Raw genomic sequence first — 16,609 nt, 5'->3', positions numbered from 1 at the left:
GACTCTTCTTTCAGCAGTCCTCTTCTCTTTTCCACATTTTTTACAATCCCCGGGGGTCCCCCCTTTCTCTTACACCCTGCTTCTCTCTAGGGATCAGTACAATACAACACATTAGTGTAGATCAAGCCTCAGCCATAGTCACTTACACTCCTCATATGTCTCTTCTTGTGACACGGCTAAGAGCTCTCTCCTTCACTCCTTTTTGTTAGGGTTTTGTTCATCAGGGGGAACTCCCCAGGGTATCCTCTGTTCTCCTCTCTCCAGGTCGCGGTGTTTCTCCTCCTCTGCTTTTGACACGCAGGCCTTCAGGGAGATAGGGGGGAATGAGCCGGCAAGCAGGTCGGCACTGCTCTCTCACCGCAGAACGCCGGCCGGCTTCTTGATCTCCCAGTAATGCCTAGCGGCCGGTCACGTGGTCACGCCGCCCTCCCTCGTTTCACGGCATCCAGGCGCACTATCACCGCCGCTCTCCAGCCGCTCTCTATACTCCTCTTGCAGGCCTCTGCCTCTCATCCAAGGGGGACCGTCAGGCCAAGGTGAGTCCTATGCCGCAGGGCTTTTGCATGCCTAGGGGTAGACTTGGAGACTTGGGGAGGTCAGATAGCAGAGCTTCGTCCAAGAGCTCCTACATCGAGCTCTCCTCAGTCGCCATGCTCAGGCCCCCCCCCCCCCCGGTCAGTTCTAAGTAGACATAATGCTGCAGGAGGTATTTATTACAGCTCACCCTAGCCATCTAATAGTTTCATTTGTAATAAAAGTTCTCAACTGCACTTATACTATATAATACTGTACAATTTAGTCCCTCCATGTACTGTCACAGCATGAATAAACATGCACCTTTCAGTTTTTAAGATATTACCCACAATTATAATACATATATTATAGTATATACATATATTATAGCTCAGAGTAGCCCTTTTCCTTTCTGGTTGAAACTATAAAATAAAGCCAGCATAAATGGTTACAATGTTAAAAAAAAAACAATATAAAAATGGTACATACGTTTCCAGCAGTAAATGTGAACATTGGAAGAAATATGATGGCTAGTTTCACTTCAGGCATCTTTGTACACACTGCAGCTAGAATTGTCATGATTGCACCAGACTAGAGGGGAGCAATAAGAATAAATATTTCTACATATTTCATTTAACTTACTAAAATTTGTAACAAAGATGCTAAAAGCACCTACATTTTTACTAAAGTTTTTGTCATAAAATAAAAATAACTAAGCAATCCATTTATCAAATGTGAGAATGCATACAACAAAGATGCATGAACTCTATGGTTTTTAAATGGTTTAAACTTTACAACGTTATACATGTGTGCCTTTTAATAACCCCCTATTTTGTTCCTTAATAGGGATAATTATTTGTTTTGCTGGAAGGGACAATCCTTAAGTAGATGAGTAGATGCATGAGCTGCATCTGTGGTCCCACATCCCCTAGGGATCTGACACCCCTCTGTGCAGATGGAGAAATACAACAAAGCAGACAGTATAGTGACAGCTGCTAAACCCAGCCATCTGGGTCTCATTTTCATACCCTCCCCTTTCCTTTTATTGTGCACATCAAGACACAGGTACTAGCAAACAAATCAGCGACATGGAGAGGTGTTTACCTTCCAATGCATTTTCCACGAGCTTCATGGAAAAATGAAACAGGAGCACCAAGCAAGATATACTGCCTAATGTCTACAATGGAGCGTAATCTGCATCACCTTAAGGAAGTACCTATTGATTTTATACAAAAGAGGCTCTTGAAGCACAAACTTATATGGTTGCTATGTTTTTTATTTATTTTTTTTAAGAGGATTAAACTAGCAAGCCATATAGTGCTCTTTTTTGACTGCATGTTTGTACCAATGTCAGAGCACTTTTCTTTTACTATAAGCTATAACATGCTCAAGCCTTATAACAGAAGTATTGTATTGCTTTTGTTTTCTTTATAAATCATACTTACCTAGGTTGAGGCAGCATCAATGTGATGCTGCACCTGTCTCCCGCCGACTCCAAAGGCTGAGAAAATATTGAGAGCCCTGCATTTTTATCACATATTGCACCACTTTGCCTACAAAACTGTTGCATTTAGAAATGTTTAGGCATTCTCACTATTATTTCTTTTGTTTGTATTGGTATTGCACAAAAAAAGTGGAGAAACAAAAAGCCAAATCTGACACATTCCATGAAAACCCCCCAAAAAAGACTGGACAAAATTATTGGCACCCTCAATTTAATATTTGGTAGCACACCCTTTGAAATAAAATAACTGAAATCAATTGCTTCCTGTAACCATCAATTAATTTCTTACACCTCTATACTAGAATTATGGACCACTCTTCTTTCGCCAACTGCTCCAAGTCTATCAGATTGGAAAGGTTCCTTTTCCCAACTGCTGTTTTGAGAGCTCTCCACGGGTTCTCTATGGGATTGAGATTTGGACTCATTGCTGGCCAGTTCCGTACTCTCCAGCGCTTTGTCTTAAACCATTTCTGGGCACTTTTTTTCTTTTTTTTTAGCAGAAGGAATGTTTATTGAAGTAATAAACCATTATACATGTGAATTGAAATAACATTACTACAAAAAGAAGTTTCACAACAGAATCATCAACTAACCATTGCTTACTTCAACCAGTCAACAGCAGGTCACAAAGAACCGACAAACAGCACATTACATGATAAAACAATACAGCCTGGAGGGGGAAACATGGGCAGTAAGAGGGAATATAGAATTAAAAAGAGGGTGAAACAGGCAGAAATAGGGTAAACCAAAAAGAAAGTGTATATCTAGGGAGGGACTTGCATACTGAAAACTCACTTAGGGGGGTACCAGGGATGGGAGGCCACTAAGCAACCATGGGGAAGATAGCGCTCAAAGTGTTACAGCAAGAGGTGTCTCCCTTCCACCCATGATAACCAAATCTTGCTAAACTTTTTAGGGCAGTTACGTCCCATGTAGCTCAGCTTGTACATAGGCAAAATGGCAAGGATCATGGAACGCCAAGCAGAAACTGTAGGAGGCTCTGCCAATTTCCATTTAGACAAAATTTTTCTTGCATAATAAGAGGCATAGAGAACAAACAGTTTGGTATGGGTGGTGGTAGGTAGGTTATCGATTACACCCAGCAATAAGATCAAGGGGTCCAGTTCTAAACGAAGGCCACTAATCCTGTTCACATCAGCCACCACTGCCCACCAAAAGGTCTGGAGTAGAGAGCAGGACCATACCATATGTATAAAAGTCCCCACCTCTAGGCAGTATTTAGGGAAAACTGCATCAGTAGTGCGGTAAATGACCGACAGTCTCTGAGGCGCATAGTACACCCTGTGAAGAAACTTTAATTGTATAAATCTGTCTTTAGCAGAAATCATAAGGGGAATATATTGCTGTAGGCCCCCGGTCCAGTCCTCCTCTGTTAAATTAGGGACATCTCTCTTCCAGGCAAAGTAGGTCCGCGACGTGCTAGTGGTGCCCCTGCAGGTCAACCTTAGATAGATAGAAGATAGAGGTCTACCCACAACACGCATCATCAGGAGCTTCTCAACTGAGTGGGTAGCTAGGGCTACGGGAGCAGGGAACTGCACCCTCAACGCGTGTCACAGCTGTAGATATCTGAAGTACATCCAGGGAGGAAGGCAAAAATGATGCTTCAACTCCATAAAGGAGAGAAGACGTTCTTCCAAAATAACATGTCTCAAGGTCATAATGTCATACTGGGCCCAAACCTGTGGGTCCGGTACTGTTTGCACGTGAGCAAGGGATGGATTGCCCCTTATTGGAGTATGTGGGGAGACAGTCTGGGGTGCACTATAAAGTAACCTGCTTCCACATTCTAAGCGTTGTTTTCATTAGAAGTGTAATATTTGGGTTAGAGTGTGGGCATCTGTAAACCAGATTGCCAAGTTCCGAATAAGACCCAAAGGAGCGCCACCTCTAAATTCACCGCAGTATTTGAGTGATCTTTGGGAAACCACCATCGCACAGATACCGAGAACGCCGCCCAATAATATTTGTTAAAATACAGCTGAGCAAGCCCTCCCTCAGCCAGAGGGAGCTGGATCTAGACACTCTTGGAACAGAGCCTGCCCAAATGAAGGAAGTGATGGCTTGATCTAATTTAAGAAAAAAAGTATTAGCGATAGAAACAGGTGCGTGTCTAAAAACATAAAAATTTAGGGAGAAAAGTCATTTTAATCAAATTCACTCTACCCACCGGAGTTAAAAGGAGTGTTTTCCAGGCAGACCACCTCTGCAGAAATCGCTGAAAATTGGGTATAAATTATCCTCTAGGTATAATTTCAGGTCTGTCTATACATATATCCCCAAATATTTAAACCGTGGTAACCCAGTTAAGGGGGCGCCCCTCGGGTCAAAGGAAACAACACTGACTTGTCCCAATTTATCTTAATAAATTGGCAGCTGCCAAGGATTGATGGGCATCATTCAGGTATTGGAGAGTATTGTCCGTGTATAAGGACACTTTCTCCATCAATGGTGTTATGAAAGACCCTGAACTGCAGGAGAACTTCTCGGCATCATTACCAGGGGCTCTATGGCTAGGGCAAAAAGGAGAAGTGGCAACCCTGTCTAGTTCCTCGGTGGAGGGGAAACTAGTAGAAAAAAATACCACTGGAGCAAATTCTAGCTGTAGGATCCGAGCCATGATATAAATGTAGGTCCAAAACCACTTTTACTCACCAACCACAAGTATTCCCACTCCACTGAGCTGAAAGCTTTCTCTGCGTCAAGTGAGGCCACCACCCCCGATCCCTCTTGCCCCTCAGTGTGAGAAATTATAGTGAGCAACCTCCGCAAGTTAATGTCAGTACCCTTACCCAGCATAAATCCTGTCTGATCCCTACGCACCAAGGAGAGGATCACCTTATTAAGATGGATGGCTAGGGCTTTAGTAAAGATCTTGCCATCCACATTTAAAAGTGAAACGGGACTGTAAGAGAAACAGTGTTCTGGGTCCTTTCCTGGTTTGGGCACAACAACTATAATGGATCTCAACATAGAGGGTGGTAAGAAGGAGGCAAGCAGCGAAGCATTCAGCACCTCATGCAGTCTAGCAGCAAGAATATCACTGAGTTTTGAAAAACTAGGCCAGAAGGCCATTGTCCCCGGCCATCGTCCCCAAGGGTTTTACCATTCTGCAGGGATGAATTTCCTTAAGGGTGAGCAGAGATTCAAGTCTCTGACAGGCCTCCTCAGAAAGTACTGGAAACCAAACATACTCCAGGAAGGCCCAGAGATCGGTAGCCGAATGAGCCGCTCTAGAAGAATATAGCTCTGCATAAAAAGGAAGCAAAACAAGAATTAGTTTCTCTAGGATCAGACGTCAGTTGCCCACTTGCATCTCTGATATTGGCAATAGAAGTAGAGGACACCTACTCCCTAGAAAGCCATGCCAGCAGATGTTCAGTCTGCTCACCCCCATCAAAAATGTGTTGAGATTGATGTAGCAAGTGTTTCTTAGCTGCAGAAACTCTTATAAGAAGCGTGACTTCACGCAATGCCCCCTGCAGATCACAATGAAGCCCTTCACCTCTGGAAGCCAAGTACTGAGCCTCCAATTCTCCAACCCGAGCCTCAGCCTGCTCTAGCTTGGCCTTAGTCTTCCGATGAGCAGAGTCGATAGACTGATATGGGCTACGGATGTATAGATTAAAAAAAGTCTCCCAGCCAGCGGCTCATACCCGCGGGGGAGGATCACCCTCCCAAGAGGTCCAAAGGGCGGTCTCCATAAGTGGTTCGACCCAATTATCAGAGATCCAGAATCTCGAGAGGTCCCACAACCTATCCATAGGAGCCACAGAAAGAGTTAAGCGTAAAAGCAGCGGGACATGGTCCGAAATACCCCTAGGGAAGATAGATATGTCCTGTACTCTGGCCAGAACAGGGTCACTGACATAAACAAGATCTATACGTGACAGAGCAGTATAAGTGGCTGAGTGGCAAGTAAAATTCCTAAGCTGAGGATATTCCCATCTCCAGATATCTGTGAGTCCAAAAACAGAGGCCCATCGAGAGAGCAAGGAGTCCGTAGCTGTGTCTGGAGTCAATTTATCCATCCGCGGACACAGGGCCATATTAAAGTCCTCAGCCAGAATGATGTCTGGATAGGAAAAGGTAGAGACCAGTTGGATCAATTTAGTGAGTGAGGCCACTCAAGCTGGAGCTGGGGAAATACATAAGCCTACCACCACCATGGGTACAGAATCAATAACCGCATGAAGTACTACAAACTTGCCCTTGGGGTCCAGGTGTAAGTCCAGCAGAGAAAAAGAAAGGGTTTTACGGATAAGTATGCTAACCCCACAAGCATAGTTAGAGTAGGTAGAATGATAATGGCCCACCCAGGGCTTTTTAAGACTAGGAACTCTACTCCCGGTAAGATGTGTCTCTTGAAAAATACAGATATCAGGGTAGTATGCCTTAAGGAAGTTAAAGACTAGAGATCTTTTAATTTTGGAATTCAGGCCTTGAACATTCCATGAAAGTAAGGTTAACGGAGCCATATAGGGAAAGGAGCAAATATTAAGTTTTGCTGGGTACTGACAGCCAGACCTCACGGAACAACATTAACAGGGTGCACAAGCAATTGCGGTCTACAATAGCATGCGATCACATAAAGGTGTATCCTAGAGAAAGTACATAATACACATTCCTTCAACCGAAAAATAAAGAAGCCCACATACACAAAACAAACCCCTTCCCTCCCCCACCCTGCGCAACCAATCCAACTCAGGTGAGCTTGAATTGCTAAACCAAACTTGGTCATCAACCAGTTGGAGTCATGAACAGTAAACTGACTAGTGGTTAAGAAAAGGCACGGGTATACCAAGTCCATAAACGTAGATGCCACCAAAGGACGAAATAGAGTCATCACCCAGCCATGGGGTATCATCTTGAGTTAACTTCTGCACAGTAAAGAAAAAAAAAAAAAAAAAAAAAAAAAAAAAAAAAAAAAAGGACAGTAGAACAAGTCCAGCAGAACCGCAGGAGAACTGCAGCAACGGCTTAGCATACTAAAGAAGGATATGGAGCACAAAGTCCCTCCAGGACAGGCATCAACAAGTCCGGTGGAAAAGGGTTTAGCTTCCCCACATAGACTAGCACAGACTACCCAGGCCCACAGTAATGCAGAGGGACTGTCCCAAGGGAGACCTCCAAAGCACAAGCCAAGGCCCGCCTCAGCAAAAAAAAAAAAAAAAATCTATGTTGAGATTAAACAAAAATAATAGAAAAAACCTAGGACTATTGAAAAAAGCTGCAAACACCTAGATCTAGACACCACTAGCACAAGGAAACAAAACAAATAAAATGGTGTTTCGCTAACATCAATAGTACTAAGGACACAATAATTCGAAGAGTGGGGAGACAGAAAAAATACCCCCAAAACAGAGGTGATAAGTATAAAGGCCCAAATCCAGACCTAATTAGGTGCAATATGAACTGTGACAGACAACGTGAGTAATAATCAGCAAGTGAACATAAATAATACATAAAAATGTAAAGGCCTGAACCCAGACCAAACTAAGTGCAATAGATTGTGATGAAATACTACGTGAACAATAGTCACCAAGTGAACATAAATAATGTATTCAATATAATAGGTTAACACGTCCTAAATAAAAGTGCACAAAAAACACAGTGCAAAGAAAACTGTGCCAAAATCAAATGGCAAAAAATATGTGCAAAACTAATCATACAAGGTGCACGAAAATATAAATGCATCATAAATAATACATAAAAATGTAAAGGCCTGAAACCAGACCAAACGAAGTGCAATATGGATTGTGATGAAAACGTGCACAATAATCAACTAGTGAACATAAATGATCTATTCAACATAATAGGACTAACACATCCTAAATAAAAGGGCTCAAAAAGCACCGTGCAAAAAAAACGGACAATCAAAAAGCAAAAAAATATATGTGCAAAACTAATCAAACAAGGTGCATGAAACTAAAAATGCACCTTATAATCAGGATTGATGCCAGTGAAAAATGCACAGTGAAAATAAACGTGCGTCAATAAGCACAACAAATAATTAAAGCAACATGACCTATAACAAATAATGAGTGACCATCAAAATAAACATAAGTGATCATCAAATAGGCATAAAGTCCATGTAAATATTATTATTATTATTATTTTACAGTATTTATAAAGCGCCAATGGTTCGCTCAGCGCTGTACATTACAAAAGGGGGACAGAACATGTGACAGAACAATAACAATACAATGCAAAACATGAGGGGATCGAGGGCCCTGCTCTTTCGAGGTTACAATCTAGGAGGGAAGGGATGGTGGCACAGGAGGAGAAAGCTGTGGGGGATGGAGTGGTAGGAAGAGTGGAGGAGGTCGGCAAGTTAGCAGGGGGTGGGTAGGCTTCCCTGAAGAGATGGGTTTTCAGGGTGCGCCTTATGGAGAGGAGAGTAGGTGATAATCTGATGGGTTGGGGCAGGGAGTTCCAGAGGATGGGTGACACCTGGAGAAGTCCTGGAGGAGGGCATGGGAGGAGGAGACCAGGGAACTAGAGAGAAGGAGGTCTTGTGAGGAGCGGAGTGTGCGTGCTGGGCGGTACTTGGATATTAGGTCAGTGATGTAGTTCGGGGCAGTATGGTGGACAGCTTTGTACGTCAGTGTTAGGATTTTGAATTTGATCCGTTGCGCAATCGGAAGCTAGTGGAGGGATTGGCAGAGAGGGATGGCGGAAATGGAGCGGTTGGAAAGGTGAATGAGTCTGGGAGCCGTAAATAGACCGCCAACTCCAAACAAACAAAGCAACTGGGTGAAATGGATAAATCCGTCACCGGCTAAAATGCATCCTCACCTCCACGTCAAGACCCCAAGTTGGCCACACAGCTTTCAGGCCTCATGCTCCCAGGGCCCTTAATAGATATCCAAGATGATAGAATCACATCGATCACAGGAATATGGCCTTCCTCACCATATAACCGTAATGATTTCAGTAGTGTTGAACCTGGTAATCCTTTTCACAGGAACATCAGCCAGCTCAGACGCACCCAAGAGGAAAAAGAGAGAGCACTCCCATAGTGTAGTAGTTTTAAAGCAAAAACTTTAATGGAGAAATGCCAAATGAACACTTAGATCACATCAGTTGAAATCAGGCCTCAAACACATGAATTGATATGGGTTTATACTTCCAGGGTGTACCAAAATGGGGGCGACCATCACCACGCTCCACTATGTTGAGATTGTAGTTACAATAGGCAGCAACGACCAGGGTCATCCACGAGGTAGGGTATTGATCCATTGCAGGGTATCTTCAGTGCGATGTGAAGAAGCGAACTACTTCACAATCCTCCACTCGGAGACGAGCTGGAAACAGTATACTATATTTGATATTCTGGGCCAAGAGAAACTGCTTCTGAGAATCCACGGATTAGTCCAGGAAGAACATGAATCACACAGCTTCATACCAAACAGCATCCATCTTTTGGGCCTCACGTTGGACATGATCATAGTCACGGAAATTTAGTAGCCTAAATATGAATGTGTGGGGATGGGTCCCTAGGCCGAAGGCATCCTATGTGCCCGCTCCACTGCAAAGAAGGACGAGAAGGCTGCCTGGGGAAACAGGGTGTGCAGGAGATGCCCAGTAAAGGCCGTGGGGTCAGTACCTTCTGCTCCCTCAGGCAGACCTAGTATCCAGAGGTTGTTATGCCAGTTACGGTTGTCTGTATCCTCTGCCCCAGACTCAAGATGTTTCACCTTCACCTGAAGGGTGTGCAGGAGAGCGGAATGCTCTCTCCCCAATTCCTCCATGTCCCCCAGCTGCAGCTCAGCCTCCATCATGCGGTGATGGATCATATCAAAGTATTTTCTGATAAGGCCTACAGAGGTAAGGTGCTGTAGGGAGTCAATCTTGATGGTGAGGGTAGTTTGACATCCCAGTATAGCCTGCATCAGAGCCGAGAAGTTGGCCTGCTCCGTGAGAGCCGTGTTTGGGTCATCCATCTGTGTCACCGTATTGGCCGCCACTGCCCCTTGAGCGCCCGTCTTGTCGGAACCAACTTGTAGATTCCGGTAGCAGTGGGCATCAGATTGCTGTCGGCCCTGCGTCATCGGCGGCAGAAGATCGTCCGAAGGGTCCACAGCTAAGGTAAGATACAGACAGGATGTTTTCCCCTCCACAGCTGCGGAGCTCCTTAACTAGGCATCCATCCCAGTCGCCATCTTGCTTCTGGGTGCTTTTTGACATGTGCTTTGGGTCATTGTCCTGCTGAGGACCCACGACCTCTGATGGAGACCCAACTTTCTGGCACTGGGCCTTACATTGCAATCCAGAATTCTGTGATAGCCTTCAGATTTTATAATGCCATGCACACGGTCAATACATCCAGTGCCTGAAGCAGCAAACCAACCCCAAAACATCAGTATGCATCCACCATGTTTGACTGTAGGGACTGTATTCCTTTAACCGCTTGCCTACAGGGCACTTATACCCCCTTCCTGCCCAGGCTAATTTCCAGCTCTCAGCGCTGTCACACTTTGAATGACAATTGCGCGGTCATGCAACACTGTACCCATATGACATTTTTATCATTTTTTTGTGACAGATAGAGGTTTATTTTGGTGGTATTTAATCACCTCTGGGTTTTTATTTTTTCATAAACCAAAAACCACTGAAAATTTTGAAAAAAACACAAAACATTTTTTCTTAGTTTTTGTTGTAAAATTTTGTAAATTTTTCTCCTTCACTGATGTGCGCTAATGAGGCTGCAGTGATGGGCACTGATAGGCTGCACTGATGGACACAGATAGGTGGCACTGATGGGCACTGAGGAGGCACTGGTAGGTGGCACTGATGGGCATTGACAGGCATCACTGATGGACACTGAAAGGCAGCACTGATATTTGGCACTGACTGGCACTGTTAGGCGGCACTGACAGGCGGCACTGATGCACACTGGTAGCACTGATAGGTGGCACTGACTGGCACTGATGAGTGACACTGAAAGGCAGCTCAGATGGGCACTGATATGTGGCATTGATGTGCACTGGTAGGCACTGATATGTGGCACTGTTCAGCACTGACAGCTGGCACTGATGGACACTGACAGGTGGCACTTCTAGGGCCACACTGATCATCAGGGCGCCCTGATGATCAGTGTACATGTCCCCTCCGCAGAATGCCAATTACCGCCTCTCCTCTCTTCTAGAGCTGTCAGCGTGACAGCTCGTGAGGAGAGAAATGCCGATAACCGGCATTTCCCTGTTTACATGTGATCAGCTGTGAATGGACACAGCTGATCACATGACCGAACCGACATCTTCGGCTCATTCTGTAGATCGGTGATCCGCTGTGTCCGAGGGACACAGCGCACCGCCGATCACCGCGCATGTGCGGTGAGAATGGGAGGACGTCATATGACATCCTCCCAGAACGAGAGAACCACCTTGCGCCCGTCATTGGACTATATGGCGGGCGGGAGGTGGTTAAAGGCCTCATTTCTTTTTTCTGAAAACAGTAGAATGATTTCCTTTACAAAAAATCTAATTTTGTTTCAGCTGTCCACAGCACATTCTCACAAAAGGATTTGGCTTCCTCAGATAAGTTTTGGGAAACTCCAACTTGGCTTTTTTATGTTTGTGTCAGCGGTGGGGTCCTCCTGGGTCTCCAACCATAGCGTCCCTTTTCATTCAAAAGGTGACGTATAGTGTGAGCTGACACAGTTGGACCATGTGCCTGAAGGTCAGATTTAATTTGTCTGGAAGTTGATCAAGGTTCTTTATTAAATCCATTCAAATAATCCTGCGTTGCAATCTTTGATCAAGTTTTTCTCTTTCATTCAAGACCAGGGAGATTAGCTATAGTGCTATGGGCTGTAGCTTCTTGACAATGTCGCGCACAGTGGGCAGAGGAACATTAATATCTCTAGAGTTGGACTTGTAACCTTGAGATTATCCATGCTTTTCCACAATTTTTGTTCTCGAATCCTCAGACAATTGTTTGCTGCTCTCTTTCTCTTCTCCAAGCGGCGCGCACACAGACACACACACACACACACACACACACACACAACAGAAAGGTTGAGTCAATTATTCATCATTTTAACTGGTTGCCGATATCATTTCTATATTGTCAGCACCTGTTAATTGATACAGGTCAGTTTAATTGCAAATTACAGGAGCATCAAAAACTTGGAATGCAATTATTTCTTACATTTTTGAGAAGCTGCCAATAATTTTCTCCAGTCCATTTTTGTGATTTTGCGTGGAATGTGTCAACTTTGGCTTTTTGTTTCTCTATTTTTTGTGTCATAACAATACAAACAAAAATGAGACTACCTAAACATTTGTAATAACAACACTTTTCTGAGCAGAGTAGTGCATTATCTGACAGGCATGTAGGGGTATCAATATTTTTGGCCATGACTGTAGAAGGTAAAATGAGTATTGAACCATTTTTCTCTGTAAATATATTTCTAAAGGTGCTATTGGCATTACATTTTCACTACATATCGGTAACAACCCATGCAATCTATACATACAAAGAAACCAAAACAAATAAGAAGTTACATTGTGTGTAATAAAATGGAATGACACAGGGAAAAAGTATTGAACACACCAACTGAAATTTATTTAATACTTCGTACAAAATCTTTTGTTGGTCATGACACCTTTCTAGATGCCTCCTGTATGGAGAAACTAGTTGCATGCATTACTCAGGTGTGATTTTGGCCAATTCTTCCACACAGTCTTCAAATCTTAAAAGATTCCATGGGCCTCTTCTATGAACTCTGATCTTTAGTTCTTTCCAAAGATTTTCTATTGGATTTAATTAGGGGATACTAAAAGTATTAGGACACCCCTCCAAATCATTGGATTCAGGTGTTCCAATCACCTTCATGGCCACAGTTGTATAAAATAAAGCATCTTGGCATGCAGACTGCTTCTACAAACATTTGTGAAAGAATGGGTTGCTCTCAGGAGCTCAGTGAACTCAAGCGTGGTACCGTGATAGGTTACCACCTGTGCAACAAGTCCATCCGTGAAATTTCCTTGCTACTAAATATTCCATGGTCAACTGTTAGTGGTATTATAACAAAGTGGAAGCAACTGGGAACAGCAGCAACTCAGCCACGAAGTGACAGAGTGGGGTCAGCACATGCTGAAGCACACAGAAGTCACCAACTGTCTGCAGAGTCAATAGCTAAAGACCTCCAAATTTCATGTGCCCTTCAGATTAGCACAACAGTGTGTAGAGAACTTCATGAAATGGGTGTTCATGGCCAAGCAGCTACATCCAAGCCTTACATCACCAAATGCAATGCAAAGCGTTGGATGCAGTGGTGTAAAGCATGCTGCCACTGCATGCTCGGATAAGGGTCTGGTATGGATTTTGGGGGGGATCCCCAAGCTGTTTTTTATTTAATTTTGGCGTGGAGTTACCCCTTAATATCCATACCAGACCCGAAGGGCTTTCGGGGAAAGTGACTTCTAAGCTTGTGAACTATAGTGAAGAAAAAAAAAAGGCTGCGTTTGCATTTGAAAATTGGCGCCGACATACACTTTGTATTGCGAAAAAAATTATTAACAATTGTGTAAACCGAGGCATTATTTTCAATGGATTTTCATTCGTAAATCAAAAATTACGTTAACCGAGGCATTGGTAAACCGAGGTACGCCTGTATTAGTATTGCAATCCTTTGTATTGGGATACATAGAACCAACAAACATCTGAACTGGCAACATAGCACAACATTTGTGTCGCATTTGCGATATCTGGCTAGTTACACTGACCTTGCCCAGGGACCTAGGATTGATTCACATCACAGAAATACAGGCAGGTTTCGTGTTCAACAGCTCCGTGGATTAGTGGTTAGCACTAATGTCTCACAACGCTAGGGTTGTTGGTTTGAATCCCAACCACAGCAATGAATTTGCATGATCTCTGTGTGACTACCCTAACATACATGTGCTGGTGGCAGCATCTTTGCTTTCTGTTTAAATGATCCCTAGAATGTGAATTAGAATGAGGCCTTGTCTGTTCAAACACCTTTAAAGTAGCACCTTATGTGAATGTCAAACCATGGGATGAGATAAGGGCCTGGACTAATGATTGATTGGATAATGCTGGTTTGCACTCCACATCCTTTGGGAAAGTTTGTCAAACCATGAGAAGAGTGTTTTCTGTAGATTTACCAATGAGCTATTGCGTTTTCAATTGTGTTTTGCATTGCGATTTCTATTGTAGTCTATATGTGAAATCGCTACAAAATGCTGAAAAAGTTAGACGAGAACTACTTTTGAAATTGTGCTGCAGCAAATCGCTTACATTAAGACACTCACATCCACATTCATTAGATCGGATATCAGGTACAATTTCAATTCCCAAATCGCACCTGAAATCGTGCACCCTGGATGCGACTTGGCATGCGACTTGCAAATTGTATGCCAAGTCGCACCCTATTGTCTGCTATTAGAGCAGTCACATGGGTGCGTTTCCGACACTGATTTCTAAAGTAGTACATGTACTACTTTTGTGACGATTTGTATAGATATCTGTGTCAGATGTCTTGCAAATCGTAAGGAAATCAGCATCTTCACAGTGGTGGGTGTGGCCTACCTTATATATAGAGATGCAGTTGTGGCTGATTTTTGCCTGGTATAGGCACATTATTTCTTAAGTCCTTGTCTGTGGTGGTTTGGGGAGGAAGAGATATTGTGGTGAATTGCCCCAGGTCACACTCACGCTGTGTTTTGATGTGGGCTGTAAATGTTTTGCATGTTCTTCCTTCTAAGGTGTTTGTGTGTTATTGTACAATGATTGTGTTTATTACCTTTGCATTGTAATCCTAACACATGTCCATTGCTCTGCTCTTCCAAGTTTGCTTTATTTAGAATGAAATGCAGTTTTCAGACAAACATGGTGAGAAATGTATGTGTGGGGGATTTGGGGAGGGGGGAAGTGTTTATATTTTGGCATGTATGTATTTTTATATTGATATTTCGATCTGCAGCTTCTGTGAATAAGCCCAAGTGATTCATATTAACCATTTGTTTCCTGCTGTAACCTGTGAAAGCACAGTTCATTATAAGTATAATCTTTTAGATTGTAAGCTCTTATGAGCAGGACCGTTCTATTTTAGCAACATCAATCCTGCTTTTTTTTTTTTTTTTCACACCAAGATATTGAATGTAGCTTTTTGTTGCTGTCCAAATAAATGTGGAATGTGTATTTGATCAATAAACATTTGTACTATGTATTTTTTGGGGGGATTATTTCATGTTCTAGTTGTATGTTGCACAGTGGCTAAATGGTTAGCACTTCCACCTGACAGTACTAGGGTCGTTGGTTTGAATCCCAGCCATGGCACCTCCTGCCTGGAGGTTGCATGTTCTCCCTGTGCCTGTTTCCTCCCACACTCTAAAGACATGCTGGTAGGTTAATTGGATCCTGTCAAAATTGGCCCTAGTATATGTATGAATGTAAGTTAGGGCTCTTAGTATGCCCCTTGAGGGTTAGGGACTGATGTGAATTTACCACATCTATATGTAAAGCGCTGCGTAAATTAACAGCGCTATATAAGTATCTGAAATGTACTAGCAGCCCTAACACTTAATTTTGCTAGCTATATAATATGCCCAAATCTTCCTTGTTAGAGCGCACATGTGCAAGTATGTCCAAAATAACAAACCAAAAGCCCCCTATTGCATGACAAGACCATGTTATGTACCAATGAATAGGTCATGTTCAATGTGCAGCTAGCTATTCTTTTTCTACAATCCTCTTAACAGTAATAAATTGGGCCCCCAATTTATGTTGAGTTTGGGCCTTTACTGGCAAATATATATTCGCCAATGTCATATACACACAGTATAGCTGCAAGCATACATTCACCAATGCCAAATCTACAATAGAACTGCAAACATATATTTGCGAATGTCATATACACAATGGAGCCGCATGTAAAATTGCTATGGTGCACAAATAAATGCCAAGACGGCTGTTGGAGGAGGCGCTAGAGCAGCTGTCATACCGGAAATACGTCATGACGTTTGCGGAAGGACGTTTGCACACATCTGGAAGTGTGAGTGGATGGGAGTGTAGTTAGGGGAGTTTAGTGGTAATTTGCAAGTCTATTTTTTTAGTTTTGTGAATTGTTCTTTTGTGGAATTCCAGACCACATCCACATTATTAATGGACATAATCCCAACCATATTCCTGTGAAATCTAAATGATAAAACTGTACTGTTTTCAATGGCCTGCCTAATGTGTGGGAACATGCAAAAATACTGCAGGCATATTATTTTAAAAGTGTGTTGCACCTAACTGTGCACATCTGCAAAGGGCATTGCATTTCTTTGCTGTGCTGGAAAATGTGTGTTCTTGCATGTGTTTCTGCACCACCAATGGTGTGAACAAGTCTTAAGGGCCAGTTCACACTATAGAAACAGTCTAGATGTGTTCCTGATCCGTTTTTGCATGCCACTTTCGCATGCATGTTTTAGTGTGTTCCAGTACATTTTGGATGCGTTTTGGACACATTGCATTGCATTTTTGTATCCCTTCCAGTTCGTTTTTTCTACCTTTTTATTCAATTTAATTAGGGACATGTGCGTTTTAGTACATTCA

At 43.1% G+C, this 16,609-nt stretch overlaps 1 protein-coding gene across 3 annotated transcripts in view; it reads right to left on the bottom strand.

The window, feature by feature from the left end:
- Positions 1–16,609, bottom strand: part of PARL (presenilin associated rhomboid like) — a 269,194-nt gene that overhangs the window by 92,927 nt on the left and 159,658 nt on the right. For all 3 annotated transcript variants that reach the window (XM_089662174.1, XM_089662173.1, XM_089662175.1), the window contains exon 9: positions 1,003–1,104. In XM_089662174.1, the coding sequence (XP_089518300.1) occupies positions 1,003–1,104 (102 nt within the window). The remainder of the gene's footprint in view (positions 1–1,002; positions 1,105–16,609) is intronic.

This window comes from Staurois parvus, unplaced genomic scaffold (genome assembly GCF_062004578.1).
Source record: "Staurois parvus isolate SC_StPar_1 unplaced genomic scaffold, SC_StPar_1.0 ptg001433l, whole genome shotgun sequence".
In the NCBI taxonomy this organism is placed as follows: Eukaryota; Metazoa; Chordata; class Amphibia; order Anura; family Ranidae; genus Staurois; species Staurois parvus.
The sequence above is the reverse complement of the archived record's forward strand: the minus strand, read 5'-3'. Positions and strand labels throughout refer to the sequence as shown.